Here is a 15206-nt window from a genome sequence, read left to right as displayed (position 1 = left end):
CTCTCTCCTTCTTATCCAACCACGCAATCAACTTGCCAGCCTTATCACCCACATCATACAATCTCCCCTGTTGCTCTCTGCTGAGGCCCCTGGCCGCCTCCGTGACGAGGGACCTATATGCCGCCTGCTTCAGGTGTAGAACGTGCAGCGCAGCGTCAGTCACCCCACTCCCCAGATCACCCTCCAGTTCAGTAATTTCAACCTCCACCCGGGTCACCTCCTCCTGTGCGCGCCTCCGGGCATGAGAAATAAAGGAGAGGGCCTCCCCTCTAAGCACTGTCTTGAAAGCCTCCCACAGGGAGATGGCCGACGAGACAGACCCCACATTCTCCTCAAAATACCGTTGCAAGGATTTAATCAAGTCCGCACGAATAGTGGGGTCGCGCAGGTACCAGGCATTGATTGGAGCTACCCTGCCCTCCCCCCTCGGGAAGACATCAAAGTGCAACAGGAGTGGGGAATGATCTGAAATACCCCGCGCCAAATGGCGCACCTCCCCCACTCTCCCGGCATAGGCCGCAGGGACAAGGACATGATCAAGCCGCGAAAGGCTACCATGGGCCCCCGAATGGAAGGTGTATTGCAGCTGAGTGGGATGCTTTAGACGCCAACAGTCCACCAATCCCAGTGTGTCCAAAAGGCCAGACAGCCACGCTTGTGCCCGGGGGAGGTCCCTAGGGGGATAACGATCCATAGTCCCAGAGGCCACCGCATTGAAGTCCCCCCCAACCACCAGAAGCCCCCCCGGAAGGTCAAGCAGGAGGCGTCCCAGGTCCGCAAAGGTGGTGGACTTTAACCCCGGTGGGACGTACACTGAGACAAAGACGACTACTTTGCCCTCCATTCTCCCCACCAAGACAGTGTATCGTCCCCTCTCATCATGGCGCACCTCGTCTATTTCTAGCGGGAGCGAGGTCTTGACCATAATGCCCACCCCTCGTGAGCCAGATGTGAAGCCCGAGTGAGCCACCAAACGATAGCCACGCCGATTCATGGCACAAAAGGTGTTACCAATGAGGTGCGTCTCCTGCAAAAAGACCACATCAGGCGAAATCCGTTTCAGATATTGCAGGACCACACCCCGCTTAATCCTATCACCCAGTCCGTTAACGTTCCAGGACAACAAGGTCAGGTCCCTACCCCCCATCACATACAGAAGCCATCATTTGTCCCCCGGAGAGCATCTCAAAAACATCAATACAATGAAGGGTTTGCCTTGCGGTAGAAACGAACCACACCCCACCCCAACCCACCCATCCCAACAGAACTCCCCCCACCCTGCACCCCTGCATGAGCCCAAACAGCCCCCCCAAAGTGCAGTGTGCCTGTCGCCCCATAGAAAGAAAACTAACTAGTCCCCCAGAGGAGGAGGGAGATCCCCCAAGAGACCCCACACGACCTCCACAGGAGGGGAACTTACCCTAACAGTCAATGGTGACAATAACACAGTCCCGAGCAAGGCCTACCATTAGTCCCTCAGTCCTGATCCTGCGGGCCCTCCCCACCAACCGCTCCCCCCCCACCCCCCCGGCCCCGATCTCCGGGCAAAGTGTCCAGCCAGTCCCCGGCCGCTTCGGGACGATCAAAAAAGTGCGTGCGGCCATCCACCTCCACCCTCAGCTTAGCCGGAAAAAGCATTGCATATTTGAGATTCAGGTCCCGTAGGCGACGTTTGACACCGAGAAAGCTCAGTCTCTGCTTTTGGACCGCCGGAGTAAAGTCAGGATAGAAATTTATATCCATATTATCAAGTCTGACCGGCCCTTGTAGCCTGGAAGTCTGCAGGATAGCGTCCCTGTCCCGAAAATTGAAAATCCGGGCGATGAGAGGCCTCGGAGGGGCTCCGGCCTTAGGCCTACCCCCGGGGACCCTGTGGGCACGTTCCACTGCAAAGAATTTACTCAGCCCCCGAGGCTGGAGATGGGTGAGGACCAAGTCCTCCACAAACAGATCCGCTGCCTCTGCCTCGCGTCCTTCCGGCACCCCGATAATGCGGACGTTGTTTCTCCGGGCCCGACCCTCGGAATCCTCCAGTCGACGATGCATCAGGGCGCTCGCCTGGCCAAGCCTGCGCACCTCCTGTTGGAGGGCCGCCACGTCAGATGTGAGGCCCGAGGTAGAGTGGGCCAAAGAATCGACCCGGTCATTTGTTTTTGACAGATCGGCTCTCACGAGGCCCACGTCCACGAGGACCGAGTCGATCTTCTGCTCCAGAGTGTCGAAGCGCTGGTCCACCGAGGCCTTCATCTCGGCGATGGCGCCCATGACGTCTCGGAGGGTCAGGTCCGTGGGCAGAGCAGGAGCATCAGTCGGGCCCGTGGGGGACCTACGCAGCGCCTCTGGAGACCCCTTCTGGAGGGTGTAGCGATCCATGTTGTTGGATTGATGGGCCGCGCCACGACGGGTAGACTTCACTTTAGCCCGGTCGCCATCTTGTTTTGTGGCCATGGTCGCGGTCCCCAAATCGAGCCAATGTCCTCAAAAAGGGGGTAGACAATCCCGTTCAAGGGCTCCGGGGGGGGGGGGCGACCACCGCTCCGCAGGACGGACCGCAGCCGGCGGGCCGGCAGGGCACCCCAACGGGGCCACACCGCCGCACACCGCTTCGCGACCCTACCTCGCCTGGCAGCAGGGAGGGCGCAAAAGCGAAAGTAAAAGTGCGGGGTGCGCGAGTCGCCCGGCCTTGCCCGCCGCTGTTATTCACTTTGTCGCCGGATCGCCCCACAACTCCAGTACGGGGGGCCGGTGTGGAGAAGGCCGCAAACCTTAATCGGTGCTCCCGCCGGTGTCCGAAGTCCGAATTGAAAACGGAAAACGGGCGTCACCTCAGTTCGGGTTCACAAACACAGTCCCCTCATCTAGGACAGGATTCGGTCAGGATTTATGCAGGAGGTCGCGGAGGTCCTCGGGAGCCTCGCACCTACGCGGCCATCTTGGGTGCGCGCTAGGCTCCTCCCCCTTTTCCCAACTTTTTAAAAAAAACTTTATGTATTCGAAACAGAAAGAGACTATAAAGTCTATATACAGAAAATACTTGTGTACATATGATTAACAACACATTAAACAACAAAATTGTGTTTTTAATCCACAATGTGAACATTAATGTGAAAAATGATTAAAGAAAAAAATCATAAACAAAACATCCTAATATCTTAGAAGACTTATGTTGTCTTTTAGCCTCCAAGTCAAAATCCTATTTCATATATAGACATTTCATGAACATTCTACAAATGTTATATGTATCAACGTTTCAATTAAGGAAGAATGGGAAAACACAGGGAAACATTGGCGTCAAATACATGGGACTGTATATGTATGTATGTGTGTATATATATATATATATATATATATATATATATATATATATATATATATATTCACTGAAAAAACCATAGGTTTCACACATGCTATAGTTAGCTGGACATTTTACTCGTAAAAAAACATTGAAATTCCCCCGTTATAGTTAGTGCAGGCAACTATAACTCACGCGACCGCAATCCTCTGCTGATGACATATGTGTCTTTATGAAAAAAAAATATTTGCAATATATGTATAGCTAAAATTTAATGGAAGAAGACATGGGCAAATAAGTGTCTAAATACAGTATTAGCATCAGCAGAGGATTGCGGTCGCGTGAGTTATAGTTGCCTGCACTAACTATAACGGGGGAATTTCAATGGTTTTTTACGAGTAAAATGTCCAGCTAACTATAGCATGTGTGAAACCTATGGTTTTTTCAGTGAATTTGCAAGGTTTTTTAAATGCTAATTCCTAACTATAACGTGTGTGAAACCTATGGTTTTTTCAGTGAATTTGTACGGTTTTTTAAATGCTAAGTTACTTTACGCCGTTCGTGGCGTGCGCGCCCACTTCACGCAGTTCGTTCCGTGCGCGCACGGTGCGCTTCGCGCACCGTGTGCGCACAGTGAGCACGCGGTGCGCTTCGCGCACCACGTGCCCACTTTACGCAGTTAGTGCCGTGCACGTTACGCTTGATGGGCAATGAACGCACGATGCGCTTCGCGCACCGTCCACACACGGAGGACATATTATGCGCTTCGATGTGAAAGGTTATCTATTAAATGTTTCATTCGTTGATATGCCATGCACAAAAGGTGCCCTGCGGACACCTTTTGCAGACGGGGGGGGGGGGGGGGGGGGGGGGGATAGGCGGATATTTTAGTCGGCGTTTTTTCGAGAAAAAAAAATTTGAATTTTTGTCCTTGGGGGTTCTTTTGGGACACCCTAACCAAGGCTAGGTGGTTAGGAGCTGTCTAGCCTGCCCCTATTCATTTTATCCAACTTTGTTTTTCCTCCCCCCCTCAGAGTGCGAGAGAGAAAATGGCGGCCGACACTTCCTGGTTTCGACCGATTCGAATGTTTACTAAGATCTAACAGCCAATCAGAATCGCGCTCGCGCACGGCACAGTACACGTACGGTAAGCTTACCGTAAGCGCACGGTAAGCGCACCGTAAGCTGCCACAGATATATATATATTGGTTTAAATGCTATTTTCTCAGGAACTACTGAACAGATTTACACCAGACCTACAAAAGGCACTTCCTTGACCTGTAGACTACCTCTCTGCCAAATTTCAAGTAACTCTGTTCAGCCGTTTGGGCTGTAGCTGTGTCTAAAGGTCCTATGGAAAAATGCATGGAGAAAACGCGTTTTGGGACCCCCCTTTTTTCTCAGCCCCCGCTTGACGAATCCCCCCGAGACTTTCAGGGTAGGAGCGGAGCGGAGCGCCCCATTAGTTTTGAAAATTTCGCGAGGATTCGTCGACCGGCGCCAAAGTTATTCAAAATAGAATGTTGCGGTTTTCCTATGGAAACAGGGTCCTAACGATAACTACCTACTGGCGACTGCCAGTAGGTAATATATATATATATATATATATATTTTTATATTATCTACTGGCGGTCGCCAGTAGATAGTTATAGTTAGGATCGTGTTTCCATAGGAAATCCGCAACATTCTATTTGGAATAACTTTGGCGCCGATTGACGAATCCTCGCGAAATTTTCAAAATAGGTGGGGCGCTCCGCTCCGCTCCTTCCCTGAAAGTCTCGGGGGGGATTCGTCAAGCGGGGGCTGAGAAAAAGGGGGGGTCCCAAAACGCGTTTTCCCCATGCATTTTTCCATAGGACCTTTAGTCCAAGCTACAGCCCGAACGGCTGAACAGAATTACTTGAAATTTGGCAGAGGTAGTCCTCAGGTCAGGGATGTGCCTTTTGCAGGTCTGGTGTAAATCTGTTCAGTATTTCCTGAGAAAATAGCATTTAAAAGCATATATATATCTATAGGCGCGCTCCGTGCGCGTACGGTAAAACTTACCGTACGCGCACGCTGCCGTGCGCGATTCTGATTGGATGTTAGATCTTAGTAAACATTCGAATCGGTCGAAACCAGGAAGTGTCGGCCGCCATTTTGTCTCTCGCAGTCTGAGGGGGTGAAAAACAAAGGTGGAGAACGTGAAAAGGGGGCAGGGTGGACAGTTCCTGACACCCTAGCCTTTGTCAGGGGGTCCCAGAATGACCCCAAAATTTCCTTGAATTTTTTTGCGAAAAATCGCGGAGTACACGTAGCGTGCGCGTACGGTACGCGCACGGTGAAAAACCTTAAAAAAAAAAATAATAAATACATAACTTATCATTTAAAAAACCGTACAAATTCACTGAAAAAACCATAGGTTTCACACACGTTATAGTTAGGAATTAGCCTTTAAAAAACCTTGCAAATTCACTTAAAAAACCATAGGTTTCACACATGTTATAGTTAGCTGGACATTTCACTCGTGAAAAACCATTGAAATTCCCCCGTTATAGTTAGTGCAGGCAACTATAACTCACGCGACCGCAATCCTCTGCTGATGACGTCAGATATTACATCACTGATGACATATGTGTCTTTCTGAAAAAAATATATTTGTAATATATGTAAAATGACCGATCTAAAATGACTGAGCCAAGATCAGACAGGACTGAGCCAACACCCCACAGGACTGGACCAGAGACCATCCAGTGCTGACCTATATCACAGCAATGGCTCACGATCAGGCCAGGACGGCTTAAGATCAAATGGTGCCGAGCCAAGAACACATATTACGGGCCAAAGATCACACAGTGAGTCAAGGTCACACAGTACTGAACTAATAGCAGACACTCCTTGGCCAAATTCAACTAGTTGATGGCCCAAGATCAGGCGATGCTGGATCAACATCACACAGAGCTTAGCCAAGATCATATACAGGTGATCAAAAGAACAGTAAAAATCATGCATTACTGAGTCAAGGTCTCAAAGCATTGAATCAACCCAGTACAGTGCTGGCCCAGTCTTGCCTGTTGGGGACTCAATCTTACTCAACACAAGATCATATATCTCTGGCTTAACAACGCTGGCACAGAATCAAGCACTGCTGGTCCAAGATCACACATCACGAGCCCAAGATCAAACAGCACTTGGCCAAGGGCACTGTAGTCCTAATATCACACCGAGAAGATCGTTATGCGCAGTTCTAAACCTCGTAGATTTCTACTGGAAATCCTGTGGCATAGAAAGCTTACTTGAAACATAACACATTCCTTTAAACGCAATGGGCGGCTTACACATTTGAGAGGGTCATAGTAGGAGGCAGGTTATTAATTGTCTATGTATGCCTTGGCCACAGTGCAGAGGGAATTTGCACGTACAGGAAATTTTAGACTATCAACAATGGTAATACAATGGCAAAATGAATACTTACAGTAGTGTCTTGATATAACCATGTCCTGCCCCCAGCTCTGCCCCCTTGCCCTGCCCTCTAAGTTAATTTGGAGGAGTACCTGCAATTATTTTTCCCATTTAAAGCGCTGCATGCAGGGCTTTAGGTGGGCCGAATCTTGCAGTGCTGAGACAGGTCTCTATTGGGCTTTCCATTTCTACCATTGCCCTCGGGATAAAAAAAAATTAAATCTCCCCTCTGCAGAGTGCCACCCTTCACTGCCTTTGGCTTAACTTCAAAGAGACTCGTTATAGTTCTTTCACAGTCCCACCATTTCACAACTGAAGCATTTTCAATATGCTATACTACGAAGCCATGGTTGTTGCTCGTTATGTTAAGCAACTAACAACCATTGACAAAGCCTATAGTACTGGTGTGTTGTAAGTGGAATGCTACTTGCTGTATTATATATATATGTGGATGTAATGACAGAAGTAGAAAAATACCAGCACACTAAGCTAAGCATCGATTTTCAGTGCTTTTAAGTCACGCCCTAAATTACATGTCACGCCCCTTTGAGGGGCCTCACAGTTTTTTCATTCCACTTAAAGCCCTGCATGCAGGGCTTTAAGTGGGCCGGGTCTCACCGGGTCTGAGCACCAGCAGTTTTTAGGGCTCGTGCCTGCGTTGCAGTGCGCAACACTGCTCGCGCAGCGAGAGCCCTTTAGTATGGAGTTTTGAAAGCTGACCACAAGCTTGCGCGTGTGATCAACGCTAGCGTGTTTTTTTTTTTTTACAAAAAAAGGCACGTGATTGGGCAAAGGCGGGCGCATGTCCCGCCTTTGCTACGCCATTTCCCGACAGTGGCTAGCACGCGCAGCAGCGCGCGTTCACCTTGCTGTCGCTGCCGCGCTCCCCCCCGCTGCTCAGTGGTGCGCGCGCACCACTAGTTGTTGACAATAGCGATCGCGACACGATAGCTTTCAGTGCGCTTGTTTTCTTTACTTGTGGTATAATCACGGCACCCGCGCTTTACTTTTGATGTTTTAAGTAAAGCGCGGGTGCAGCGATTATACCAAAAGTAAAGAAATAGAAAAAAACATTTCTTTACTTTTGCTATAATCGCGGCACCCGCGCTTTACTATTAACATTAAAAGTAAAGCGTCGGTGCCGGGATGCTTGTTTAGAGAACCCCCACTTCCTAAAGTTCTCTCCCCTCCCCCATCTCGATGCCCACACACAGATGTTGATCGCTGCCCCACGCATGTCTCTAGAGGTCCGAATGAGAGCGAGGAATGGCGGATTGCCATCTCCCCACCGGTCTCAGGTCGCCATAGACTCGAAGGAAATGGACAATACTGACAGCCGTTGCTTCCCCTCTCACAGAGCTGCTGTCCGCACGGAGCCAGTATTGAGAACAAACAGCATGACCCCGAGCTGGGAGTGCACAGGAGCAGAAAAGGGAAAGTGCATGACACCTCTATAATTTGCAATCCACCTAACATCACTGGGAGTGACATCACAGGGAGTGACTTTCCATGGGCATCTTTGAAATTAATAAAATAAAAAAAGACTAATTAATATAAATGCATATATCCGACAGCCCCATTAAGTACAGATGCCGTGCATTAATATCATTAGATGGTAAAGTTCTCCTCAGGACTTTTTATTAACGGGCTAATAGAGCCAGGACAAAAACAGTCACATGAAAGGCTGGCTCTTAAAAGGGAGGTTGAGCTGGGGAGGTTATATTAATTTATCAACCTGTTTTTTTTTCATAGCCTTAAATGTCACACCTGCCTTTTTAAACTCTTTAAATAACCTGCAACTCTATTACCCAATTTATGGTGCTCTATTTACCCGCCTCGGAAGGATGGAAGGTTGAGCCTACCTTGCAGGATTCAAACACAAAGCCTCCAGAGCATCACATTTTGTCAGCAGGGATACTTCATTTCACTCCTCCACACTATAAGCTGCCTTCGGGCTCAGAAAGGCTTCGGTTCCTACTGCTGCCTTAAACCCGCTCTCATCTCCGCTCATGCCTCTTCGCCTGTCGCAGCGAAGCGCAAAATGGCGGATTTACAACTGTCATTATGACAAACTGTGGGGAGAGAATGACTGAGCACAGAAAATTGACTTCACGTGATCGCCCAGGCAATTAGCGATCGCTATGCGGACAGAACCACATAGCTATCTGTGCACGTCTTCTACTCTATTTGCACTCTCTCTGTGACCAACTGAATACCCTTTGGCTCTGAAAACACTACATGTACACCAGTTACAGTGTATGAGTTACACGTCGAGGATGTGCGTTGTGATTCAGGTACAATGCAGGTCTACCAAGTTTTCAGATTGCTTATGTGCAAAGGCGAGACCTATTGGCTATGCCAATGCTTGTTTAAAAGGGGCCGCGAAACGGGTCTCTATTAGGGTGACCAACTGGCATTGGTGCAAATTCAGGACGGTGAGTGCAAAAATTCAGGACAAAGGGTCAAAATTCAGGACACAAATTCAGGACAGGAGGTCAAAATTCAGGACAAAACTTCAGGACAATAGATAAGTTTTACAGACACATCAGAGGAGGTCGTGCAATAGTATATAAGTAAGCCCACATATTCAACCATTTGCAAACCTATCCATCATGTATCCTTCCATCTATCATTTCACTCATCCATCCCTTCATCCAGCCTTTCACTCATCCCTCCATCCACCCTTTCACCCTATCCATCTGTACACTTATCCATCCACTCTTCTACCCATCCATCCATTCACTCATCCATCCAGCCATTTACCCTTTCACCCATCCAGCCATCCTTTCACTTACTCTTCCATCCACCCAGTCACTCATCCTTCCACCCATCCACCCTTTCAGTCATCCATCCATCCTCCCTTTCTCTCTCCATCAACCCTTTCACTTAGCCATCCTTCCTTCCATCCACCCACCCATCTACTCATCCACTCATGAATCCATCCATTGACCCTATCACTCATCCATCCTTTCTCTCATCATCTATCCTTTCACTCCTTCACTCATCCATTCATCCTTTTGTCCATCTACTCTCCCTTTCACTCACTCATCCATCCTTACATCCACCCTTTCACTCATCCGTCCATCCATTCACCCTTGCATCAATTCATCAATCCATCCATCATTTCACTCATCCATCCACTTACTCATCATCCACCTTTTCACTCATCCATCCTTTCACTAATCCATCCTTTCACTCATCCATCCACCCTTTTACCCATCCAGCTACCCTTCCACCCATACATCCAGCTATTTACCTTTTCTCTCATCCATCCTTCCACTCACTCATCAATCCATCCATTTATCTTCTCTCATTCTCCATCTATTCAATCTTTCATTCATCCCTTCACCCTTACACTAATCCATCCAGCCATCCACCCATTCCTTCACTTACTCACTGGCCCACCTTTTCATATTAATTTTGAGCTGAGCCTTTTTGAGAAGAGGCCCATCAAGAACTTCACCCTTGCTGCAGGAGCCATTCCAGGACTGGGGCAGAAGCCACCCAGGGCGGAGAAATGAATGAAATGAAAAATTATATTTATATAGCGCATAGACTACCCGGAGGCCTCGCAGCGCTTTAATTGATCACTGTGGCGGGCCGCAGGGTGAGACTAGCACGTTTTTGCAAACAGGTGGGTTTTCAAAGCTTTCCTAAAAGCCAGCCGGTTATTATTTTCTCTGAGGGCTAAGGGGAGGGAGTTCCAAAAGACAGGAGACAGGATCCACCACAGGGGGGACAGGAGCCATCACGGGGGGGGGGGGGAGGGGGGACAGGGGCCACCACAGGGGGGGAATAGGATCCACCAGGGTGGGCACAGGGGTGGGCATGCAGTATTCTAGTATCATCTTGGTCTCTTCCAGGGTGGGGTAGGGCTCCTCACCCCCCTCCTGGACAAGACAACGAGAAGACAGGCTCTCTTTCCAAAATGTTAGTTTTGCCATCCCCCACTGTGATGTACAGTACTTAAAGGAGATACTCCAAGAGAATGAAATTAACTGATTGTCCTCCATACTTTGTTAATCAGTGTGGGTGCGATTGTGCCATTTCTTTATTTTATTACATTATAGACTGCATGTTTGCAGAACCGAGGTTTGCTTACAATTTAGTGACAGTAATTAAGCTCTGTGAAGAGAACCACGTGCTGCTTCGGTGTAATCAGGGCCAGTTCTAGGATGTTTGGGGCCCTGGGCAGAAAAGGAATGTGTGAGGCCCCTCTAAATTGCAGAGACATGCCGCATTCAGGGCTGTTTGCATCTGAATAGATGCCCCTGCGCCTGAAGCTGCAGCCCCTCCCTCTCAGTCACCTTCAAGTACCTCTTAACAGCTCATCAAGGTGTGAGGGTTGCCATCCCGCTGTGGCTCTCCAGTGCTGCTGGGTATCTGAGCTTTGGTACTGCATCGGAGTCTGTTACACCCGACCTCAGCAGCATCGGAGTCAAGAAGGGAGGTGGGTGGAAGCTGTGCCGGTTTTAGGGTGGTGCGACCGGTGCCCGGTTAAAATTACGGACAAATGGCGTCCGTTAAAGAATCCCTCACGGACAACGGACAGACGGCCGAAATTACGGACTGTCCGTGAAATTTACGGATGGTTGGTCGCCCTAGTCTCTATTGGGCTCTGTTTTGTGCCCTGGCGGTCTGTTTTTTTGCGGATTGCCGTGACAGTAGGCGTATTGATGTCCGCGTGCTCACTTATCACTAATGGAGAAGTTACGGCATGACGTCATCCCAGGTGAGCGTTGTAGGGTAAGGGAAATCCGTGAAAGAGTAATTTTCGCTCTGGGTTTCCCTTCTCTGTTTGAAACTCAGGAGCAGCAACACTGTCCTGGTGTCACCAAGGCTCGAAGTGGAAGCTTTTTCAATATTATATACAAGCCATAGTCGCTGCTTATTTATCTTATGCAACTAACAACCATTGACAAAGCCAATAGCCCTGACTTGTTGCAGGTATGATGTTACTTGTATCATATATCTTGATGCAATGACAAACAGCAAAATACAAATCGGACGGCAAATTATGCTAAACACAGATTTTTAGGTTATGTGTTTTAAGCCACGCCCTTAATTACATTAGCCACGCCCCTTGGAGAGACCCCACAGTTTTTTCATCCCACTTAAAGCCCTGCCTGCACGTAACCTCTAATTGTATCTGCATTATTAAAGCTTGATTAATGCATATTTTTCCAGATGTATTCTGTAGTTATTCCGAAAAAAGACACCGTTTGCGCAACACACTGCCACTGCAGAAGTGATTTCACGAGTAAGGAGAACATCTTAGAGCAAGATGTCACGTGACCTCGTGTCATTTGAGAGAATACAGTATCCCTCTTACGTACTGGTAGTTTTGCTTTTCAGCCATTATAAAACAGTTTCCTACTACTGTTGGCATTTCTGTACGTTTACAGCCCCCCCAAAGTGCCTGACAGGCAAAACAACAAAAAGAATTACACAGTTTGCAAATAATAACGTGGCGAATTGTAAAACAATAAAGCGCTAAAAAGTTGCCTCCGGGCTGAATATTTCGCCACGGAAAACGATACTACGATGCTGCAGAGTGTGGCCTGTCTCATGTCCGAAACGTCTCGCGGGGGTTGGTCACTTACCATCTGGACCACTTTGAGCATCGCCTGCACTGTCCGGAGGTAGCCCCTGTCTATGGGGCCCGAGTCCTGGGACACCGTCACGGTGCTGGCGCTGGTCCGGACAACGTGCACACTCATGGCTGGTCCTGGGGTATCCGGTGCTGCAGCACCCGGCCCGGTCACTACAGCTAGCCCCTCTCTCACTACAACAGCTGCCGACCCCTCCGGCACCCTCACTCGAGCTTTCACTCAAGCCCTGTGCGACCTCTCGCAACACTTCGGCCAGCCCCTCGCGCCCCGGCCCTCTCAGCCGTTCCTCTCTTCCTCTGCCGGTACCCACTGCAGCCCACTTCCCCTTTTATTGCTCTCCGTCGCTGCCCTCCACTTCCTTAGCACTCGGCTGATAGCATCACTCCACCCATCTACTTAAACCGTGTATCCCCCTTTTTTCACTGCCGTGCAACCCCTCGTACTCCGTACACCTCAGGGTCTCTCTGCACTAGTAAAGAAGTTACTCTGCATTCAGCATCTGTGAGCTCTCGCCCATCTCAAAGTTCAGCTTTGTCCAAAAACAGGAACGTTTCAGTTGACTTGGTGTATCGGCCATATGCTATTCGCGGTTCTTAAAGTGCCCTTTCTTTATCAGATGCCCCCGCTCGGACGTTTACCACGGCAGCCTCTGCCCTGGCAGGATCCCTCATGCACCCCTCCTCTCTCTTGGAAGCCCCTCCCCCGTGCGTTCCTCTGCTCCGTGTTTTCATGCCCACCTCCTTCGCAGCACTTTTCTCCTCTTTCCTGCCGTCAGTGTTGCCAGGCCCGCCCTCTACACTTCCTCTGTTGCTATTACGACCATCCCCCGCACGTGTTGCTGCTGCCCTCCCACCCCAGGACTCCCTTCCTTTGCCCCAGTTTCCTGCTCGCTCTTTCTTTTTATGCCCAACGCTGCACACCAACTTCCTCCATGCTTCCGCTACCCTAGTTTTCTCTTCTCTTGTACAGTGCTCCCCCTGCCCGGAGCAGGCCTCCGGTGCCAGGACCACGGTCCTGCCCGCCGCAGGATGCTGGCTGTTGCTGATGAGACGCCCCTTCAGCACTCCGGCCCTGCCTCTTCCCCACACGTACACGCCCAGCAAAGCAGGGAGGGCCCAGGGGGCGAACGACTTCCTGACTGAAACAGACACTACATTCAGTGTAAGGCAGATCCTGTGGGCCTGCCTTGCGCGTTCTCACTCACAAGTACACTTTTCAAAGCACTCGATTCCAAAGTCAGTATCCGACACCCTGCAGCATGGGGCTAAACTGACCACACCCGCTCAGCGGAGCTGCTAAAACTGTTGCTCAGTGACTGCGAGCTCTCTCTGTTTAGAAGATGAGTCTGTTTTTTTAGTTAACAATTTTCTTTACCCAGTTCCTAGTGCAAACAAGCATTTACAATGCAATGGTCTCGGCATTGGTAAAGTTAGAGCTATTGGCATTGCTCATGACATTATTTTTGTTTATGTTTTTGTTTTTAAAACATTTAAAGAAATGGCATTGTTATTTACAATGTCAATAGCTTAATCACTCTCCAATGCCGAGACAGTTGCATTGTAAATGCTTGTTTGTGAACTATTGGTTTGCCAAGAAAAGCCCAGGGCACGGAAAGGTTCCCTCTAAACGCTCATTATTATGCTGAAGCCGTCTTCCCTTTATTATGTTAGGTTGGTCTTTGGTTCACCCCACTGACAGACAAGCATCTGGAATCACTGCTTTGGGGGAGGGGCGGATAAGCCCGACCTGTGAGCCTAAGTCGGGTCTGGTGTTTGACATATGCCCCCTCGTCTGAAAGACCCTCGAACCTTTCCTAATAATTATAAAAACGATATAAGTGATGCATAATAACTCCACGAACCGCTATTAACCAGTTTTAATTTTTTAATTCAAAGAGTCTGTGGTGTGCTGTGTGGTTGCTCAGTGCCCATGCATTGCAAGGGTCTACAGCCAACCACGCGTTTTCTAACTCTCCGGGCGCGAGATTGATGGCCGCGACATCTGAGGGACTTTTGTGCGCAGCGCGCTCGGCAGTGAGTGCAGAAAGTGCGAACACTCAAAGAGGGGTCAGCCCTCATCACGTGTAATCTGGGCCCTGAGCAGATCAGCGGTGACAGTTATACCCCCACAAGTGAGAACACAAATCACCCTCTGCGGGCACTAGACAAGTTCAGAGGGGTGGGGTGTGTGTGTGTGGGGGGGGGGGCTCACCCCCTCCTGTTCCAGGGGAACAACACGAATAAAACAGAATGCCCATGGCTTCGCTGCAGAATAAAATACGTGCTTTGAATGCAGCGCAGTGACTCAATCGGGGGTTGGTGGTATGGAGGGGGCAGTAGCTGGTGGCAGCAGGGGGCAGCGAGGGGAGGGGGCGAACATGCACTGTTTATTTGTCACAAAGTGATGGTATTTTCATAGACTGCTGAAGTGAGCCGTGCGTCTCTCTCTCTCTCTCTTTTGTGGGTTGTTGGCGCTCAGCGATGCGGAATGCTCAAGTCGGGGATGGAGTGGGAAGGGAGGCACTCGGACCACTGTTGAGCGGGACAGTAATCACAGCCCTCGTCCCTCCTAACTTGGGGACAGAGTTTACCGATGCCAGCCGCGCTTTTAATTTGCAACACGTCAGACACCGAGGTAATTTATACCAACATCTGTTCGCTTCTGACTCTGAAACACTCGCGCATGCTGCTCTCAATCCCATTACGGGAGGCGGCGGCTGCTCTGTATTCCGCCTCGCGCTCCACAGTCAAGGCATGGCCTTTCCTTCCATTGAGCACGCGAGACGAAGGCCCAAATCAAAGGTACACAAAGACCCAAACGGCTGTTTCTGGGAGCCAGAAATGAAGGTAACAGACTGCGGT

General features: G+C 49.5%; 1 protein-coding gene across 1 annotated transcript in view; it reads right to left on the bottom strand.

The window, feature by feature from the left end:
• CMTM7 (CKLF like MARVEL transmembrane domain containing 7) overlaps positions 1-13400 on the bottom strand; it is a 144424-nt gene extending 131024 nt beyond the window's left edge. Inside the window, exon 1 of the mRNA XM_085630580.1 lies at positions 12337-13400. Coding sequence (XP_085486706.1) covers positions 12337-12453 — 117 coding nt within the window. The 5' untranslated portion in view covers positions 12454-13400. The remainder of the gene's footprint in view (positions 1-12336) is intronic.
• Between the last annotated feature and the right edge of the window lie 1806 nt (positions 13401-15206).

The sequence above is a fragment of the Triturus cristatus genome, chromosome 10 (genome assembly GCF_964204655.1).
Source record: "Triturus cristatus chromosome 10, aTriCri1.1, whole genome shotgun sequence".
NCBI classification, from domain to species: Eukaryota; Metazoa; Chordata; class Amphibia; order Caudata; family Salamandridae; genus Triturus; species Triturus cristatus.
The sequence above is the reverse complement of the archived record's forward strand: the minus strand, read 5'-3'. Positions and strand labels throughout refer to the sequence as shown.